Source organism: Gavia stellata, chromosome 18, assembly GCF_030936135.1.
Source record: "Gavia stellata isolate bGavSte3 chromosome 18, bGavSte3.hap2, whole genome shotgun sequence".
Taxonomy (NCBI): Eukaryota; Metazoa; Chordata; class Aves; order Gaviiformes; family Gaviidae; genus Gavia; species Gavia stellata.
In genome coordinates, this window is record NC_082611.1 from 7,203,206 (window position 1) to 7,222,334 (window position 19,129).

The following is a 19,129-nucleotide window of genomic DNA, read 5'->3' on the forward strand; positions in this document are numbered from 1 at the left end:
TTCTGTGCCAACAAATAGGTCTTTATTTTCACAGCATTTATTCAAAATACATTGCTTCATGTGAGTTCTGAGACATTTAAAAGATAATACTGTTATATCAAACTGATAACAGCAAATTCAACAGAGGGAAAATAAACAAAATAAACTACATTACTAATTTCAGCTTAAGCATACGTTCCTGAAAACCAGTAAAACCTGAGAAATTTTAAATGAGTAAACCTGATTAAATTGATTAAAAACAACATTATGTGTGGGAATGAAAAGAAAGAGAGAAAAAAATTCCTCTAGAAGCTGCTGTGTCAGACAGCAAACACAGACAATAGCATATTACCAGTGTTGGGTGCAAGCCAAAATGTTTGCCCAGACATTTGATGATTTATTTAGCATTAAGGAAAACAGAGACAACTGTCTAGAAGTCCCTCAGTCACGGAAATGGGAGCACAAATATACAGAGAAGTTGGCCTCTCAGATCTTGCACTGAAAAAACTTTTTGTTCTTTCCACAGATAAAAAAAGAAAAAGTACTTATACGGGTTGCTGCACAAACCAGCAAGTGGATGCTTCACATAGGTTTGTTGAGGCTTTTTTTTGATTCAAGGATTAAATGCAGAAGATACAGTCCCTTAAAACATACCTATCCACATTTAACTATCTGCAGTAGCAATAATAACACTGCATCTGTAGCTGAAGTAGCTGTCTACATCCCCTTTTTAACTAACAGAAAGGAGAAACAAAAGAACAGGACTTCCATTTTAATCGTCTTAAAATGGGTGTCTAGGTGAAAAGAACTGCCTGTCACTATGTCCTTGCCTGTAGATGCAATCTGGAGAGCTGTGTCAGAGGAATGTTCGCTGTGCGGATCTGAAGCTAGGTGCCAGTATGTTTCACTAATCTGTACACAGCAATGTGTTGAAGAATGTAAGTGAGGAAATGTTTGTACAGGAAGATGGTATTTTTTTGTAAGACTAGTGAATAGATGGAAAAAATAGATAAATTTTTGGACACGTAAGCTACATCAGTTCGCTTCCCCATAATCCTTACCCATTTCATTTACCTGAAAGCGTACTTGTACATAAGTACTTTTAGTATACCCCTTGCAGCCAAGAAGCCTTTTGGCATTTGAGCTGCTTCAACATTTTCAGTTTTGCTTTCCATCATATTCTTGTGAAGTTTCTGAATATTACACTATTCATTATAAAACACAATTTATCTGCAGGCTATGGAGATTATCACTTTAACTTTTTTAGAACTACTAAGTAAGTTGTACCTGAATGAGTTGCGATGACATCTAACTGTAGTATTTCTGGAGAATAGCATGTCCAGCAATCACATGATACTGAAACCCATTCCATAAGTTGAATTATATGCTGTTTGTAGAGATAATGAAAACTATCCAATTGCTGCACTTCAGCTAATGAAGACATTGTTTCCTCTACCTGTTAGAACAGAGACAGGATAATTTACCTTAACTGAGACAATGTTAAGACCCCACAACTTTTAAAACTCATTATTATAGTATAAGAACAGAAGGGACACTAGAAGATTTCCATAGTTTCTACTTGGACAATCAAGATTGATGCTTGATGTCTGCCTATACTACATCCATTAACTTTTATTTAAGGTGAAACATTTGTCCTGATTTCAAAATGAAATCATAAGGAACACAGCAACGTAACAGCAAAATGAAAGGTTTTCACATGGATTAGAGAGCCACATCATAAAAAAAGCTCTTACTAGTTTTAAAGATGTAGTGATTCTTCTCCTTAATTTAAGAATACTTTAAAACATTAATATAGAGGGAATTTCTCACAATCCCATCTAGCAGGCTATGGCAGCTTCCAAAAGCTATTGCTGTTGCAGCTCAGAGAGGACATTGTTTTTCCCTTCTCTCCCCTGCCACCCCCCATTTTAGTTATGCAAGATGCTCTCTTTACAGTGGCTGGGCAGGTGCATTTTGAAATTCTCAACTTCTGTTGCTTAGAAGTACCAAAATTCACTGTTAAATTTGAAATACCTTCTTCGTATTTACATTTAGACTATTCCATGGAGACATGCAAATAAAACATGTAAAAAGAACTACTAAATGAATTCCAGACACGATCATGCTTGGCAAGGAAGCATGTAGATTTTCTTAATCACTTGTAGCAGATGTATTTCAAAGCAAAGGAAAACTTGCTTTTACAATTCCTGAAGACTCCTACCAGAGGTACAAAACTTTTCTAAAGAGAGTAAAAGCATGCTGAAAGCAGCATCTATAGTCTTAGTGATTTCAGTGGACAGTGAATCAAGAATGGGGAGCAAGACACCGTTAGAAACCCCACTGAGAAATAACATATGTCATCAGCATGGCCAGTTCTAGCAGGGAAAGATGTAGTGCAGCGCTATGAGTGACATCATTTGACTCTAAGTGGTTCAGTGAACTACAAATTATAATAATATTTTTTAATATTTTTAAGCTGAACTCAACTGCACAAGTTAGCTGAAACATGTCTAGGACCTTTAGAATTTTACAGACTAATCACTTGCCAGACGAAGATGTTATTATGGAAGTACCAGATGTGGAGAAAATAAATGAGTTTTCTAGAAAAAACACCCAAAATGACAGGATTCGCTAAGGACAAAGGTTAGTCTTAAAGCAAGTTTGCCTGTCTCAAGCACAATAGATGTCTCCTTTCTGGAAGCATCTGCCAGCCAGCCGAAACAACTCAGAGTAACTTATATGTAAAATATTAATTTATCTGCAAATTAATTGGAACATTTTACATTACAGAATGCATAAAGACAGAAACTGTTCCCCATTATTAATCCACCACAACCTGCAAGATGGTTTTTTTCCAATGAACAAAAAAGATACAAAATAATACATCGTTCACAGGTGATTTAAAATAAACTCCCTAAGTAGTTTGAAGAGTGTAATTAAAAGAAACTAAATTAAATATGCCAATAGACTGATGCATATCTTTTCATTAAGAAGTGTCTCACAGTTAAAAAAAAGTAGCAAGGGTGATTTTCTTTCCTATATTTGAAAGCTAACAAGTTTAATGATACATTATTTTCATGGTAATAATCAATGTGTGCCAGAAGAAGAGTTGAGATAGCACAGGCCACTAGCAATGAAACAAAATTTTATCTTTATAGTTCACCAGTTAAATCACTGACAAGCTCAATACATGCTTAACAGACTCCAACAAGTGATATGGCTTCAGTCTATTTGGGGTTGTAAACCATACTCCTCATCATGATACCAAAGCGCTCAGTTGGTGGTCTTAATCTTTTTCCTTAGCCCTAAGCAACCAGAAACACCGATGAACACAAAGCAAAGGGGCCAAAAATCAAGCAAGTAGGAGGAGTAGCAACACTCAATCAGGTCACATCACTTGTGGTCTGATATCTCTGATCTTCTGTCCCCTTATATTGGAGCCTGAATTGAACCTCTATAAAGCAAATTTTTGAATAATCTATGTTTATACTCAAAATCTTTTGATCCTGAATACACTTCTTTTTAGACTTCTTTTCTGAACAACGAAATTATACTTGTAAAGCTAGATGTAATACATTTGTTCTATACAGTCTTAAGCTATATTGACAGGGACTTCTGGCCTTCTGCAGGCTGTACAGCTCACTTTGAAGTTCTAGAATAGTCAGTAACTTGGGGGGGGGGAGGCGGGGGGATTTAAAAAAAATTCAAGCCATATTTGTCTTTGTGACAAATTTGAAATATTGCAATTATGTAATCTTGTTGCCAGATCTTCTATCTGCTTAGCTTAAAGAAAGGCTAATGAGAAAAAGGATTCTCATCCAAAGTACTGTCAACTTTAAAAATTATCTGTAACTGCAGGAACATCTTAAACCTTTAATAATCTTGGGAGATTAACTTTTCTGTATATGAAAATCAGGCTTTATCTCCATGAAACTGCTTTCTTCGTAGGAATTTGAAATGGACATTGCTGACTTCATAGACCACTGTAGGGCTAAACAGACAAGATACTGCAAAAGATACCAGATCCATCTGTCCAAGGCTTACTTGGACAGACTGTTTAAAAAGCCTAAAAAAAACCCAAACCCCTCAAAAATCCCACTCTCCCACTGGCTCTCCATGAGATAGATCTTCATGCCATACCTCTTTGACCTGCAAAGTCTTTTCAATACTTGTTTCAAGCTTTGTTCTATTTTACTTCTTTCGGAATAGTTTTCTAAGTGTATGCCTCCTCGGAGGCAGCCTGTCAGCTATGGGGCCATAAATACTGATGCTACACAGGCCTTTGGAATACCATGCCTGGGAGCAAGAGAAAAGGAAGCAGAATAACCACTGCATTTAAGGCACACGTTTGAAAAAATAGACAACTTGGATAGGTCATAATTGTACTACATGAGGATGGCTTGCTGATTTATTTGTTATTTAGCTTGGGGAAAAAAGAGGAAGAGAGAAATAAGGGGGTGAGACAGTGTTTAGCCAAAAAAGCTCATCTATTATCAGGGCATCTACAGATGTCCTTGATTTTAAAGCATTCCTGCAACATTTAAACTTTTGGTTCTGGTGGGGAGGTAAAAAGGTTAACTACTGTAAAATCAGTCTGATCTTTGTCTAAAGAAAAAAATATTACGAAACTATTACTTTAAGGCTGGTAGTCCTCTCAATCTATAAGTGAATTGTTCTTTAATAGTCAGAAAATAAATCTGAGTTTTTTTCTTGGCCACTTGTGTGCTCCTGCGTATAACCTAACATTAACAATAATCCAGTAACTTATATCCACCTAAAAAGTAAGCATCAACAGTTCAACTAGCACCAACAGCATGCCAAAGGCTTTGCAGAATCCAGCAACAAGCATAAACTCTTGAACACCCCCTGTCCCAAAACTTTACCTAAACCATGGCCCAGTGATTAATATCCCCAAGTAAAGTGTTCTTCTAGGCCAATGGCTGCCCTCATCCAACTGTGAGCTTCCCATGCTCCAGTAATGTACTTCAAGCCATCTAATCTGAAACCTAATCAAAACACACTTAAAAAAAAATATCAAGTTGTAACTGTAGCCTACAGACCCATCCTGGGTGTCTTTGGCCACAAAATAAAACTGAATTCTCAGAACCAGCACATATTCTAACTCTATGAGCCTTCAGCCAAAGTTACGAAGAAATATAATTCTCCAAGCTCTGCTGTCCCAAATCATAAACTCAACTCCAAACTTAATTCTGGTATTAATCATATACAGTATGTACAGTGAGAGATGCACAACCTTGGACTAGCCACGAGCCACTACTCCCCACTGGTACACAGCCCACAGCCAGTGAACAAGCCTTACACGATGTAGCAGTAAGGCCAACTCCTAAGTTTCTTACCTGAGTAATATCCTTTCCTGTTATGCCAGCCAAATGCAGCTATTAACCAGATTTCTGCAGACCGTGCTTATGTAGGAGCTAATATTTGCCTTAGAAACATCAGCGTACATTCTAGTCTTACAGTGTTTGCAAAATGCAACAGTACATTCAGCTCTTCTGGCACCACTGTTAGCCTAGACTTTAACCTCAACTTTAGTCCCACCCTAATCCCAGCACTACCCTGTCTTCCAGTTCCATAAAAGAAATAACCTGTAAGACCCTGGTTTCTATTGCTGCTAATCTTTATTACAGCCCTGTGGATTTGCAGGATTCAACATTAAACAAATCTTCAAACTGTTGTCTGGAAATAGATGCCACCTAACAACTATGAACTGTGATCTGGCAAAGCAGAAATATTAATATTTTGAGTGACAAATGATAACATTCATAGATCTTGCAGCCTTCACAGTAACTTATAGTAACTAACCACCAGAACAGTACCATAGGGATAGATCTTTGCAGAACAGTTTTATGACTAAACACAGAATCCAAGTATTCCCTCATGTTTCTTTCATTCTAACAGAGTGAACCTGATTAATTTGAAGTTATACATACATCTAAATGTTTAAACATTATATTTCTATATAATTTTTGAAAGAGGTTGCTATACGCACACACATACAGATGAAAAATAAGCGATCCGCAAACAAAACTAGTAATATTGTACAAGTTCTTAGCTCTTACAAATAAGATCTTAATGATTTATTCTTCTGGAGAAGTTGCCTTTACCTGTTTTAAACAGACTAAACCCAAAGTAATTTCAGCTATGGAAAAAGATGAGGAGACAGACAGATGGTACAGTCAAGGTCATGCAACACCAAATCATTTCAAACTCCACCAATCTTTGTGGATGAGCTCTTAGTTAAGGATTTCTGTGGTTTAAACCTAACAGCAAGACAAATAATTATGTCTCTGTTTAGACAAAGTGTCTTATCAACAGTAAAAATCAGGAACACAACAAAATATTAAACCAGCTCATAGTTTACCTTTTCTTTAAGGTGCTGAGAACATGGTATTGCCATTATGGTCACCAAAACTTTCATTAGCTGCAAGCTAATTTCTTTGCAGTCTTCCTGGCATACTTCAATCAATGCTTGTACACAACAAAGCAACTGCTCCATATAAAAGACCTATTTTTTAATAAAAGCATAAATTTATTATGTTTTGTTAGAAAATATAACATTCTTTTTAAGGGAGAGATATGGGAAATGACAATAATAAAATCTGAGCACTGTATAAACCCCTAAATTGGTAACATATTGATAATTTCATGTTAGTTCTTTTGATTACCTACATTCTACTTTTTATAGAATACAATATAATCTTCCTCCCACACCATTTGTTTGTATTTACCTTGTCCTGTTAACAAAATAAATGACCCTGCTTTTAATCACACAATCATTCCACTGTGAATAAAAACAAAGTATTTTGGAATGCTTACCGATAGTGCTTTCTCATTCTGAAGTGCAATTTGTTAATTAATTACATATTTGTTACAACTCTTTCAAATATTATTTCATGTTTGACTATTTTGAATGGAACAATAATGATTAAATACATAAACCAAGAAAACTTGAGAGTCTGCTTTTATCTCAGCCAATTTATCTCATTTGATGCAATATAATTCATGTTATCTTGATCCAACTGATAGCAGTTGAAGTCAATATTGTTGTCAGTTAGTTTGCAATAGCTCCTATGATAAAGTGCATCAGATATTCCATGAAGCTGTCAGGTTATATTCAACGAACAGAAGAGGCCATTGTTACAAATTTACTTCCAAAAAATAAATCATGTCTAGGAATAGGTTAGCTATAAATGTTATTAATCTCATGGACATGGTCAATCCTTAGCTAAACAGCGTCTATGCAGCATTTGCTGTCTAAAATAGAGAAAGATTGTTTTCCAAGACTAAAGGCTAGAACAATTCCGCCAAATGCTTCAACTGCAGATGAATGTGTCTACTGTATCTAATGCCAAATGGAAGTGGTAAGCTTAAGACCTCACAGCAATTTTGCAGATATACTTCAGGGAATTGTTATTTGAACAATCAGGTTTAGTGCTTCCAGTTATATGAGTTCCTAATCATCACAGGCTTCATGGAGATTAAGGTTAATTCCTGCATCACTGGTACATATTTCATTAGCGAAGAAACCTAATGAGGGAAGAACTTCAAACGTATATCTTCTATTGGCTCAAAAAGACAATTACGCTAGATTCAGTCTACACACATGAATAACTGTTTTAAAGGGAAGTCTGCATCTGACATGAAGTCAGAGTTTTCCCGAAGGCACAGCACTGGCCCTTTTTTGGTCATCTTAAGAGCAGAGGCCTAACAAAGTTTTGGTGGAATGAAAGCTGGGATTTCATTTGTGGGGGCAATAGTAGGGATTCTTTTTGTGCATCTCTAACAGATTCTATTTCCACAACTAAGCAATCGAAGGCGGGGGGGGGGAAAGAATCCTGGAAGTTAAAAATCTCCATTCCATGTTGAAGAGAATCTCTCACCTCCTTATATAGCAATTGATGAATATTCTTCAAATGCTAAAATGAAAATGGTCTTCAGGCTCAGCCATTAGCTTGGGAATAAATTTCTAACTTAGAAGTGTCTTCCACCTAGATTGTCATGTAAAGAGAAGTAACTAGGTCCAAAGGTTTACAAAGCATGCTCCTAAACGTACACATAAAAGTATTGGTACCTTCCTTTTAAAATGGAAAAAACAATAATAACGCAAAACAAAAATAAGATGATGATATTAAGAGGGAATCTTTCCTGGGAAACTTGACATGCCAATTATAATGGACTGTGAAAAGTTTTCAGCCATTTTTACTGATGAAGATCAAAATATATAATCTTGTTTGGATTGTGAACACAAGGCATTTCAAAACATGGGTTAAATTCTGCCTCTGGATCAGCCAAGGTAGTCCTCTACTAATACAGTACATACTAAACAGCTTCTCTCCCCATTATGCCTTTTCATTTCCCTCCCACTATCTGAAGCCTTTTACAGCAGTTCTCAAACTTGAGCCCACATCTGCTCAGAGGACGGACTGCTAGCAAGTTTTTCAGAATAACAAATTTGTCCAGGAAACAACAACATGGCCCAGGGAGGATAGGGAAGCTCCTGTTTTGTCTCAGACACACATCCAACACTGCATCCTGAGATAGGGTGGGGTGGGTGTACAAGGGAGGGATAGGAATGGGAGCATTTAGGGAGAACAAGGGAAAAACTAAGTTGGAGAACCACCCATCTAAAACTGTAGTCTGTTGCGTATTTTCCAGTTATCCTTACCTCTTCAGATCGTTGACAAACTCCAGCTTGTGACAGTGTGTTGCCAAGATCGGCCAAATGAGGCTGTAAGATTTCTTTTGGGCTACCTCGAATCACTGCAGTTAGAACCATTATACAAGATGGCTTAGGTGTCTTCCCAAAGGCTGATGTGATTAATTTCAATGACACCTTAGGGCTGACAAATGTTCCAATCAATTCTGCTGCTTTCACACACTGAAAGAAGAACAGGAATAATTTGAGGATTTTCCTGAAAACACAAAGACCATTCAACATATCGTGGGCTTTTTCTTTTTATTTCCAGCTGTTACTTTAAATGCTTCAGCAGTTGCCTTGTGGGCCTTTTCCATTTGCTCAGTAATGATTGTGTGCATGAAGAAATTTTCTTGACATGTGTTCAGTAAGCACATAAGGCATGCAAGCACTCTTCTCAGCATCAGACAAACTTCCATGAGAAAGTAATGCACAGAAATGAAGTGTACAACTTCCAGTGTAATGAAGTCTCTAGCTTAGAATAACCAGATGTTGCAGATTTAGTGGTTTAGCATTTTGCCCTCCAAATGCTGTTCTGAAGAATGCTCTCAAAGCACCCACCACCACCTATTAAAAGCAACAACAATAAAACCCTGGTAGAGGAATTTTTTTGTTATTGACGCTAATTTCGACACTGACATTACAGATCTGGCTTAGTGTGGAAGCACTGCCATGGGGGAACTGCCCACTGCTTTCAATCTCTTACTTCTTTAACTGGAAAGGCTTAAATTACCATGTATTCCACATGATACTCACGCTCTTTGATCTGTCAGACATATCGGTATGTTGTATGCCACATGAAATAACGTCACACCAGAGCTTAATCCCTGACTGATGCCCAATATTTACAATCAGGTGCATGAATAAAAATATAGTCAGCTACTGCGCCACTACCTATGCAACAGGAACATTTCTTCCCAATGCATTTATTTAATGGTTGGCTCATTTCCCCAAACATGAAAGCTTACTTCCCCTTTGTATATAGTCTAGTGATTTAGCCATGGATTTTTAATTGCACCTAATTAATACTTGAATCATCCCAATTTTTTTAGTCCTAATGGAAGCATGTAGCCATGAATTCTATAGTTTAAATCTGCACTATATATAACTGCTTCTTTTCACAAGGGCGAAGACTCAAAACAGCTATAACATACTCTGTGTAGATGTGAACTGTGTCCTCCTCCATATTTGCCATAGAGAAAGAAAAAGACTCTTAGTGCTCTGAAAACTGGAAAAGGACAATACAATTAAACAGTTCAAAAATACGAACTGATGCATTTGTATGGATCAATTTATCTACCAATTTTAACAGGGGAAAAGAAAGGAAAAAAAAAGAAAAGTATAAGAGACCATCTGGTCTTTTATACATCTCATTTGGTATTATTAGGCTGGAGAAAGACATGCACATTTTCCAAGTTGGTGGGTGCTCTGAAATGGGTTCTACAGTGACAAATGATAGAGGAGATAAATCACAGTATTCTGGGAAGCAGCATCGCTATGGAGATAAAAGGCATTCACGTACAAAAGTTGCTGAATCTTAAATTTTGGCAAAAGGAAGAGTAAAATGAAATACAAAAACCATCTCCTAATTGGGAATAAATCTCTTGGAAGCACCTGCGAGAAGATTAGTGGTGGAATTTTAAGAAAGAGACAAGTATGGTCAAAAAAAGGAAAGGGAAAACGATGTGCTGCTTGAACACATACTTTCAAGTTTATACTTACAGCAACAAACACTAGATGGGAAATTTGACCAGGACAGCAGGACCATGTGGGTTTATTCTTCTAATTATTTAAGTTTTCCTACATATTTTATACAAGCATTAAGGAACTTGAAAAGTTGCATACCCACAGTGGCATATCTTCTACTTCAACCCTGGGGCACTGATTTCCTAAGGCCTATATACCCGTTTTTGAAACAACAAGATGACTTCTGACAGTATTGCAGGTTTACTTCTCTCTACTATTGATCAGTGCTTGACTGGCTTATTTTACAAGCTCAATCTCACTGAAAGGCAATATGGTTAGAGATCAGATGCTGGCTCTGAAAGGGGAGGTGGAAAGGATGCAATAGGTAGAAGGGGATAACAGAGTAAGAATTGGGGGAAGGGGAGGAACAATTCAGGAAAAACTAAAAGGAAAGAGACAACAGTTAGTACTGGGAAAGACTAAAGACAGCAAGAAACTGCAGAAAAAAAAAATAAGAAAAAGGATCATTTCAGAAATGGATTTCACAGTCTATATAGCTCAACTGACAGCAGGAACCTAAAGAAAAGCCTGATGTAGGAAATCAGCTTTTCTGACATTGGTTGGACTACTTGCATTGAGTAAGCAGAACACATTCTTCCAAATTCCCAAAGCAATAAAAATTGCAGCTTTAAAGCAAGTTATGTGGAGGTTTTTTTTGTTATACATATGTCCTCTTGCTTGTGTAGAAATATAAATAGAAGATTTCCTCTCAAAATTGTAAAAACGTTTGTATCACCTGCCTATCCTCTGCTAAATTTATCTAATGTCTGCAACCACGTTTATGATACTATTGATCAAAGCGTTGACAGCATCAACTGTTAGAAAAAGGATACTAGTTATTTCTCACAAAAAACGTGGAAAAAGGCATTTTACAAGCATTAAGCCACGTATTCAAACACTGAATATGGGTATCACATGGAATAAACGTACCTCAATGCTTGGTTGGAATTACAGTTGGATTAAGCAGCAGGGGGAGATAAGTGAAATTAACTTGAAAGGGCATGACCTGCACAGTTTTTCTAAATGGAATTTGTTGCCCCAAGGCTTTTATACTATAATCTGCTGCTTATGGTTTTTAAAGAGATCATTATCAATGCTTCATGGGGTTGGCATATCAACTAAAGAGTATTTAAATAACTTTCGTATTGATCTTCATACCAGTAACACAAGAATACATTTATCTTAACACAGTATGTATGTATAATGTTCACAAGTTTTTAACATTCATAAAAACCTGAGCCTGATCCTTTAGTCATGGACAATTTCCAGTGACCTAAGGTAAGGTCAACCCTCAGAAGACTGACTCAAGACTATAAAGGATAGGGTCTTTATTCAGTGTACAGTAGATACTTTAATAGAGTAAACTTACATTTTTAACCACATCACTTTCTTCATCCAAGCATGCTTGGTACAAAGTTCTAAGCAGTAGCTCCATGTGTTGTGTTATGTGAGCCTCTGCATGTAGCAATAATGTATACAGAAGCTGGGATGCTTTTATTCTTGTGCTTTCAACCCAGTCCGTTACATCATGACAGAGACCTGGAAGAATTTTGGAGAGGTTTCTTGACACAAGTTCCCGACAACCTAGTCCTGGTCGAGTTACTAGAAGAAAACAAACAAACAACAAAACAAAAAACAAGGAAAAAGAAAAAGAAGTATCAAATGAAAAGTCAATGCACATTAATCCTTAGAAAAGTTTACAGGCTCTGAGATAAGAGCTACGGGTATACGCTTCATCAAGGAACAAAATATTCCAAATGCTGCTGAGGAATTTACCTGCGCACGCTGCATTTCTTTAATATATATTGCAGAATTTAAACTCCACACAGCTCTCTGAAAATTTATATATTTATTACTGGATGGTGATTTAGATTATGTGTTTTAAAACATTTACAAAAGGGGAAGAGAAAGAACTTAAATGAATATGGGACATTACCCACTTTGGAAAAACACCGCTTAGTAATTTCCTTTTAATTTTTATAGCAACACAAATCTCATTAAAAAAATAAACCAAAACACACAGAGATAAAACAGAAGAAAGACTTTTGCATGCAAATGTTGTGGTATCACTGAGTTAAACGTAATTTGGAGGGCAAAAGAAAGGTGAAGTCATAAATAGTGCAGGGGACATGAGCTGCAGTAAACCAGACAATGTCAATTGTGCCCTCTAAAGGAAAAGGTTAAAAGTGTATCTAGCAAAAGTAGAAAGGGTCCTATGACTTCTACAAGCGCTGTGTAATAGATCAAGCCAACAAAATTGATATTATTTTAAAAATCACAATTATTATACAATCTCTTTGCTAAGGCCTTTTCAGAAAAAGTGGCTCACTCTGATACATCTCTTCAATTTCTGTCTGATTTTTATATAAATAACACATATCACAATGAAGTGAGTTTATGCAGGAGTTGGGGGAAACTTTTTCCCCCCAGATTAAATTTCATTTGTAAAGATTTTATGGAAAGTGGGTTTTTGTTGTTGTTATTTTTTGTTTTTAAACAAAACCCTAAAGTGTTATAAATACATATTCCCTACCTCAACAGACGATGCAGATTTCTAGAGAACTAATAAACTTAACTTCCCCAACAAATACTTACTGTCCTGTCTGGTAATCATCAAATTTACATCTTAGCTCATTCATAAATCACTGAGACTCAGAGAAACAACTTGACCAACATCACAAGCTACTATCAAGCCTCTATTTCTGTACGTTACACAAAACTAAGACAGTGCTTCCCAAAGAACTGCAATAAACTTCAGTGACTTTTTCTACAGGAGAATTTTTTTCCTTTACCCTGTACATGCTTATACAGACAAAAATCTGAAAAGTTGTTCTCTAAGAACCACCAATTTATTATTGCCACTCACAATGTTCACACACTGTTTTGAGAAAGAAACATTATTCATCATGAAGTGTCAAAAAACATTGAATGTGTGGGTACATTTTTGATTTCTGGTACAGAGTTCTCCTGGAAATGCTTAGAAAGGAAATGACTGAGTTGTCTCAGCGTATTTTCCCGCATTGGTCCGTGTAACTACAAATGCTAAAAAGAAAACGGACTAAAGTAAATGGCCTGAAGAATACAAAAGGCTTATAAGAAATGCCTACAAAATACCTAGAGTAGGAAAAAAAAAAAATTCAAGCATCAGGACATGAATTGCCACTTCTTTTGTCAATGGAGGATAACATTTTGGATTATGAAAACTGACAATGAATAGCAAAAGGTCAAATAAAGAAATCAACCTGAGACAGCAAATACAGACTGGCATCCTATTCGACCTGAGGCAGAATTTTGTTTAAAGAATTTGGACCATTCTTTATCAGTACTTCCTTCATTTCAGATGTTCAAATGCAGGCATTTATCCCTGTAGCTACTCCTGTCAAAGGCTTCCCTGCTATAAACTGCCTGCACCTGTATCCTAAGGCAATGACTGCTGTTGCTCAATGGAAAGCTATTCAGTTGGTTGGATGACACCAGGTATGAGGTCTAACTCTACTCTTCCTCTGACCTGCAATATCTGTCATCCTGAGATCAAAGCAGAGGGGGGCTCATATGTCAGGTTCATTAGCTTGACAGTTGGACTAAGATAGTTAAGTAAAATGTACTATAAACTCGCAGTTAAAAAAAAGATATTCCAGGACGTTGAGTAAGTGAGAAGCAAGAGCAGCAAAGCATTAAAATATATCATTATCATATTATTAAAAAAACAACAAATAAATGTGTGTGGAGGGGAAACATGGAGGAAGGACAGACATAATAACAACTCATACGTACATGCTCTGTGGTAAGACACCACAAATTATTACTTGAAACTAAGGTATACTAGTGTCTTTGACAAAAAGTTTTGTATCTGTAAGATTAAGTAGATGATCACCCTTTCCTCTCATTTTTCTTCTCTTTTGTCACATAAAGCCTGCCTGTTAATAGGACATACAATTTGGAAGTAAAGGTAAGCGCAGGAAATTATATCTTAAAGTCACCATTAACTTGGGACTCAAGTGTGTACCTATGTCACGTTCAAGCCTGAACTGCATATTTCTACCAAGCAAGATGCATGAAAAGTTAATTAAATGCAGGGTTGGAGTGTTGCCCAAATTTGTGAGGCGTATTTATTATGCTAAGAAGATTATTTCAGAAAGTTCACATCATTTCATTTATGGAGTAATTGATAGATGTCCCTTTCTAAAAAAAACCAGTCCACATACACATACAAAACCCAACGTGCACCTAGAGAGAACTGGACAAGGTAACAGTATTAGCAATATAAGTGGCAACAACTGTTTCAAGGACTAGCACATAAAGCCTTTGATGATCTTCACTATATCATGGTCATTACAAAATAAGTGACTGGAACTTAGACACTTAACTTGGACAGTTTATATATGTTACAAAATTCTCTGACTGCCAAAAAAAGAAATATGTTTCTGTCATCACTAGAAGAAGTAAAAGCATTCTTTACCATTTACAAATCCCTGAGGTAATATTATACATAAAATAAGGGGAAAAAAAAGAAATTGGAAAGGATAACAGATCAACTTGACTGTCTTCAAAGCTAAACAGCTCTGTCAAACCAGTCACCATTATGAAGTGTTTCCCCTTTAATTCAAGCATTACTGAGTAAAGTAACTTTAAAAGAAAAAAAAAAGTCTAATTTCAGAGGAGAAAGAACTCCGGAACCCACTGTCATGGAAAGGATTTTGCTGCTGGGTATTCCGTGATGTGATTGTCAGGTAGGCACAAGTCAAGCATGAACCTGTTCTTTCACACCAAAGGCGTTTTTGTTCTGTTAAATATGAGTATAGAAATCAGTAAGTGACCCATTTAAATCCTCTCTGTCTCCAACACCCATATGCACATTTTTAAACATTAACTTTATGAACCTGAGACAGGAAACAAGCTTCAAGCTATTGCAAACATATTGTTTTAAAGCTACCCATAAATCATACAGTACTAAAAAGTAATCTACCCATGCTGCATATCTTGGGGTTTTGTATATAATAAAGGAAATTATTGTTTCTGTTCCCATGTTCTTCCTGTATGCTGGCAGATTTTAGTTAGCATCCCGGTGTCTCACAAAGAAGGCTGAAATCATTTCACTGCAAATTTTTCTTCCATGCCAATTCTGTGGATCATTAATGCTGTGTCTAGATCTCATTATTCAATGACTCAGCTCACAGGTTCTTCCACCCTGCCTTCCTTTCCAGTCATCTCTATGCCCATTCTCCACCTGGCTGCTGGCTAATGTAGAACTTTCTGCTGCTTCTGCATCACTGCTTTATCTCTTTTTCAGCACAGGCATTTTCATTTACTTTTTCTCCAAAATGCATTTTGGGGTTAATCGAAAAACTGAATTAGTTACTGAACAAACATTTTTTAAATTTTAACATAAATAATTTTATATACATATATGCTATGTATTATATTCATATATATATGATACCCCTACACATTCACTAATATTACATCTTGTAATCACTATTACACATCCTGCTCTGCTGTCGTTACTGCACTGCAGCTCTCAGGGATTATTCAGGAAGTAAAAACCACTTTCAGTGAAACACTTACCTCCTTTGGGATAATGAGATGGTGAAAGACTAAAATCCATCTTATCCTTCAGATCTGCTTCATTCTCTTTCTCCCACTGCAAGCCTATCTTTTCCCAGTAAGTCCAAGCCAGTTTCCTAGAGGTAAAATAAGAGGTTTATACCATCATGTCCCCAAAAGAAAAGCATTTTAAAATAAGACTTCTGGAAACTCTGACTTAAATTCATCTGGAAGGACGGGAAGCATTCCCGCTGTTTAACCTAAGCACATTAAGTTAAGAGTTTATGCTTCTTTTGTACTCAGTGGACAGAGGTCACCTCTTCCAAAGGATAATTCTGTCTCTGTCTACCTCTCTGTCTTCATCTCTCCCATATTTACTTGAATGTAGCATAAAAGGACAATATAACAAAAGTTAATGAAGATAATGCTATCATTTTGGGTTAAAGGAAAAAAAAAAAAGTGGTTTTTTTTCCTCCAAGCAATACATCTGTGAACACAGAAACACTTCCATGTGCAATAACTATTTGGGGGGGGGGGAGGAGAGAAGAAAAGGAAAAAAAAGTGTTCTGCTTACATATTTTCAGGAATTTCATCAGTAAAGCTGCCAAGTAACAAAGGGATCAACTTGTGAAAATACGAATATCTATCTCGTAGGTGCAACAACCATTCTCCAATGACAGTTGTTACAGCGTACCGGACCTACATGGATACAAGAAGGCTATTTTAAATATGTCAGGAAAATACCAGAAAAATTAGAAAAATAATATTTTCTTTCAGTATATAAGACTTGGCGAAGTGCATCAATAGTCTCAGAAGAAAATACAAGAACCCAGGAGTTCGCCACTTGCAGCAAGCATCTTAAATAACATGCAAGGTATCATGCTCCCTCTTGTGTTCTCACTCTGGCTTAGTCTCAGACTATTTGCTGCACAAAAGCACATCTCCAAGAGGAAGACAAGATACAGACCTAACTCAGAATACTCTGAATTTTCATGGTTAATATCTCTCTGAGAATGTAAGAAATGTACACTTCTCTAGAATTTGAAGCTTTCCAAGCACATCTCCAGAAGACAGTTTTCTCTGTTCACTATAAAGGAAGCCTAAGTTAAATAATGTGAATACACCCACTCAAAAATTAAAATATTTTAGTTATGATTAAGTTGCACATTTAAAAATTACTGCCTCAATTACATCTTATGAAGGGACCAATACCGTACGTGTTTGTTAAGCATCTGGAAAGGCCATAGAATCAAGTCCCAGAGAGTTTTGACAGAAGAATTTAAGACAGAATTGAAGGCACCCATTAAAATAAAAAGGTGCCTACAAACTTCGACAGTCTGCAGAATTAGACAGCGGCTGAATTGGTCACCAACTTTGGTTTTGGATAGCTTACAACTGACAAAGCTTGTATGTGACATATTTCAATCTCTCAACTGAATGAATGAAAACTGAAAATTGTAGGGAGGAACACCAAAAAAACCACCCTGAAACAGATTTAAAATAAATAAAAAAAAGAAGAAGAAAAGCAAACCTTGGGAATCTCATCAAATAATCTCTGAGCCAGATGAGACAGAACATCATCCACAGACTTTCCATTTCCAAACTGTATCACTGTTCCAGTAGCCTGAATTACATCAACACGAACTCTGTAGTGCTGGTGTGAAATTGTTTGCATTAAGGGTTTTATCAGAGATTCTGACTGCATATGGAAGTGCTCTGTTAGGGAAGAGAGACAGAAACTTAAAATATGCCTTTCTCAGATTCTGAGCAACATGATTTCTGTAACACTACGAACAGCAGCCAAATTAATGTGGCTGCATGTATGTAGCATGCAGATTTAACTTTATACTATACTACAGCTGAACGGTAGCCCACATGCACTCGCCTAGCCCCCTCCTCCCACTATTACCCACATGCTGTAACTGCTCAGCATCCATCCCTGGCATGATTCTTCTCCAACAGATCCTCCAAGGCCTGCAAAGTGCACTTCCGAGGGTGTCTGCAACTTCTCATCCCCCTTCCTCTCTCCTGGTTGCATCCCTGTAACCTCCTTCCAGTCCCTACCTCAGCCCCTGTCCCCGGGGAAACCGCAGTCTCACATCAGCCCACCGCTCCCCCCCTTTCGCCCAACCCTATGCCCCACCTGGCACGGCCTGGGCGCAGGCCACGGCGCACCTGCAACTTTCACGCCTGACCTCGGCATAGTGGTCGAGGAGGGTGGCCTGGAGGATGCGGACAACATCGGTGAGGTAAGGGGCCACGGAGGCCCCGCAGCGCTGCAGCAGGAGGCTCAGGAGCTGGACGAGGCCGAGGCGCAGCTCCTCGCTGGGCTCGAAGCCCTGCGGCGGGCAGAGGCGCTGGGCCAGGGCCGGAAGGAGGACGGGCAGCGCCTCGCCGGGCCGGTCGCCGTGGCTGAGCCCGTGGCAGAGGAGCTGGAGGGCGAGCTCCCGGCACCGCTCCGCCGCGTCCCCCGCCAGGCAGCGCGCCAGCGGCCGCACCAGCTGCGCCCCGAAAACCTCCTGCACCACGGCGCCCGGGAGCGGCCGGTCCTGCACCTCCGCCCGGATGGCCTCCAGCGCCCGCAGCCGCGCCGCCCGGCCGCAGTCGGGCTCCTGCAGGCAGCTCAGAGGCCGGCTCAAGGCCTGCGCCACCTCAGCCGCCCCAGCCGCCGCCATGCTTCGCCGTCGCCACGGAAGTGCGGCAGCGTTGCTAAGGACGCGCGAGGCTTTTACGGCGGCGAGCGAGCGCTTTACGGCGAGGCGGAGCTGTGCCGAGCTTTATCGGCCCCGCCTGCGGCGGGCACTGACAGCGCGGGAGGGGGCGGCCCCGCTCTCGGTGAGTGTCCGCCGCCCTGAGGGGACGGCCCAGCACCGAGGAGGCAGGGCGGTGCTGTCAGCAGGTACGATAGCTACCAGCAGGAGAGCGACCCGTTATTCGTGTCATGCGGGGAAAAAGAGGCGCAAACCTGAGAGAAGCCCACGGGTGGCTGTAGATGGTGGCGGGACTGAGGGGAAGGAAAGAGCGACCTGGCCGGAGCCTCCGTGCCAGGCCAGCACGGCAGCACACCCGCTGGGGATGAGGGTGTTACTGTCTGGAAGCTTTCACATCTAACGTGTTACCTGCATCACTTTTCCCTTCGTTTTT

General features: G+C 38.6%; 1 protein-coding gene across 1 annotated transcript in view; it reads right to left on the reverse strand.

The window, feature by feature from the left end:
* The window catches only part of DNAAF5 (dynein axonemal assembly factor 5), a 30,474-nt gene extending 11,814 nt beyond the window's left edge, over positions 1–18,660 (reverse strand). The window contains exons 1-8 of the mRNA XM_009819194.2: positions 18,129–18,660; positions 17,517–17,701; positions 16,560–16,684; positions 16,007–16,122; positions 11,811–12,043; positions 8,666–8,878; positions 6,362–6,505; positions 1,267–1,435 (exon numbers count right to left, since the gene is read on the reverse strand). Coding sequence (XP_009817496.2) covers positions 1,267–1,435; positions 6,362–6,505; positions 8,666–8,878; positions 11,811–12,043; positions 16,007–16,122; positions 16,560–16,684; positions 17,517–17,701; positions 18,129–18,660 — 1,717 coding nt within the window. The remainder of the gene's footprint in view (positions 1–1,266; positions 1,436–6,361; positions 6,506–8,665; positions 8,879–11,810; positions 12,044–16,006; positions 16,123–16,559; positions 16,685–17,516; positions 17,702–18,128) is intronic.
* Positions 18,661–19,129: the final 469 nt, after the last annotated feature.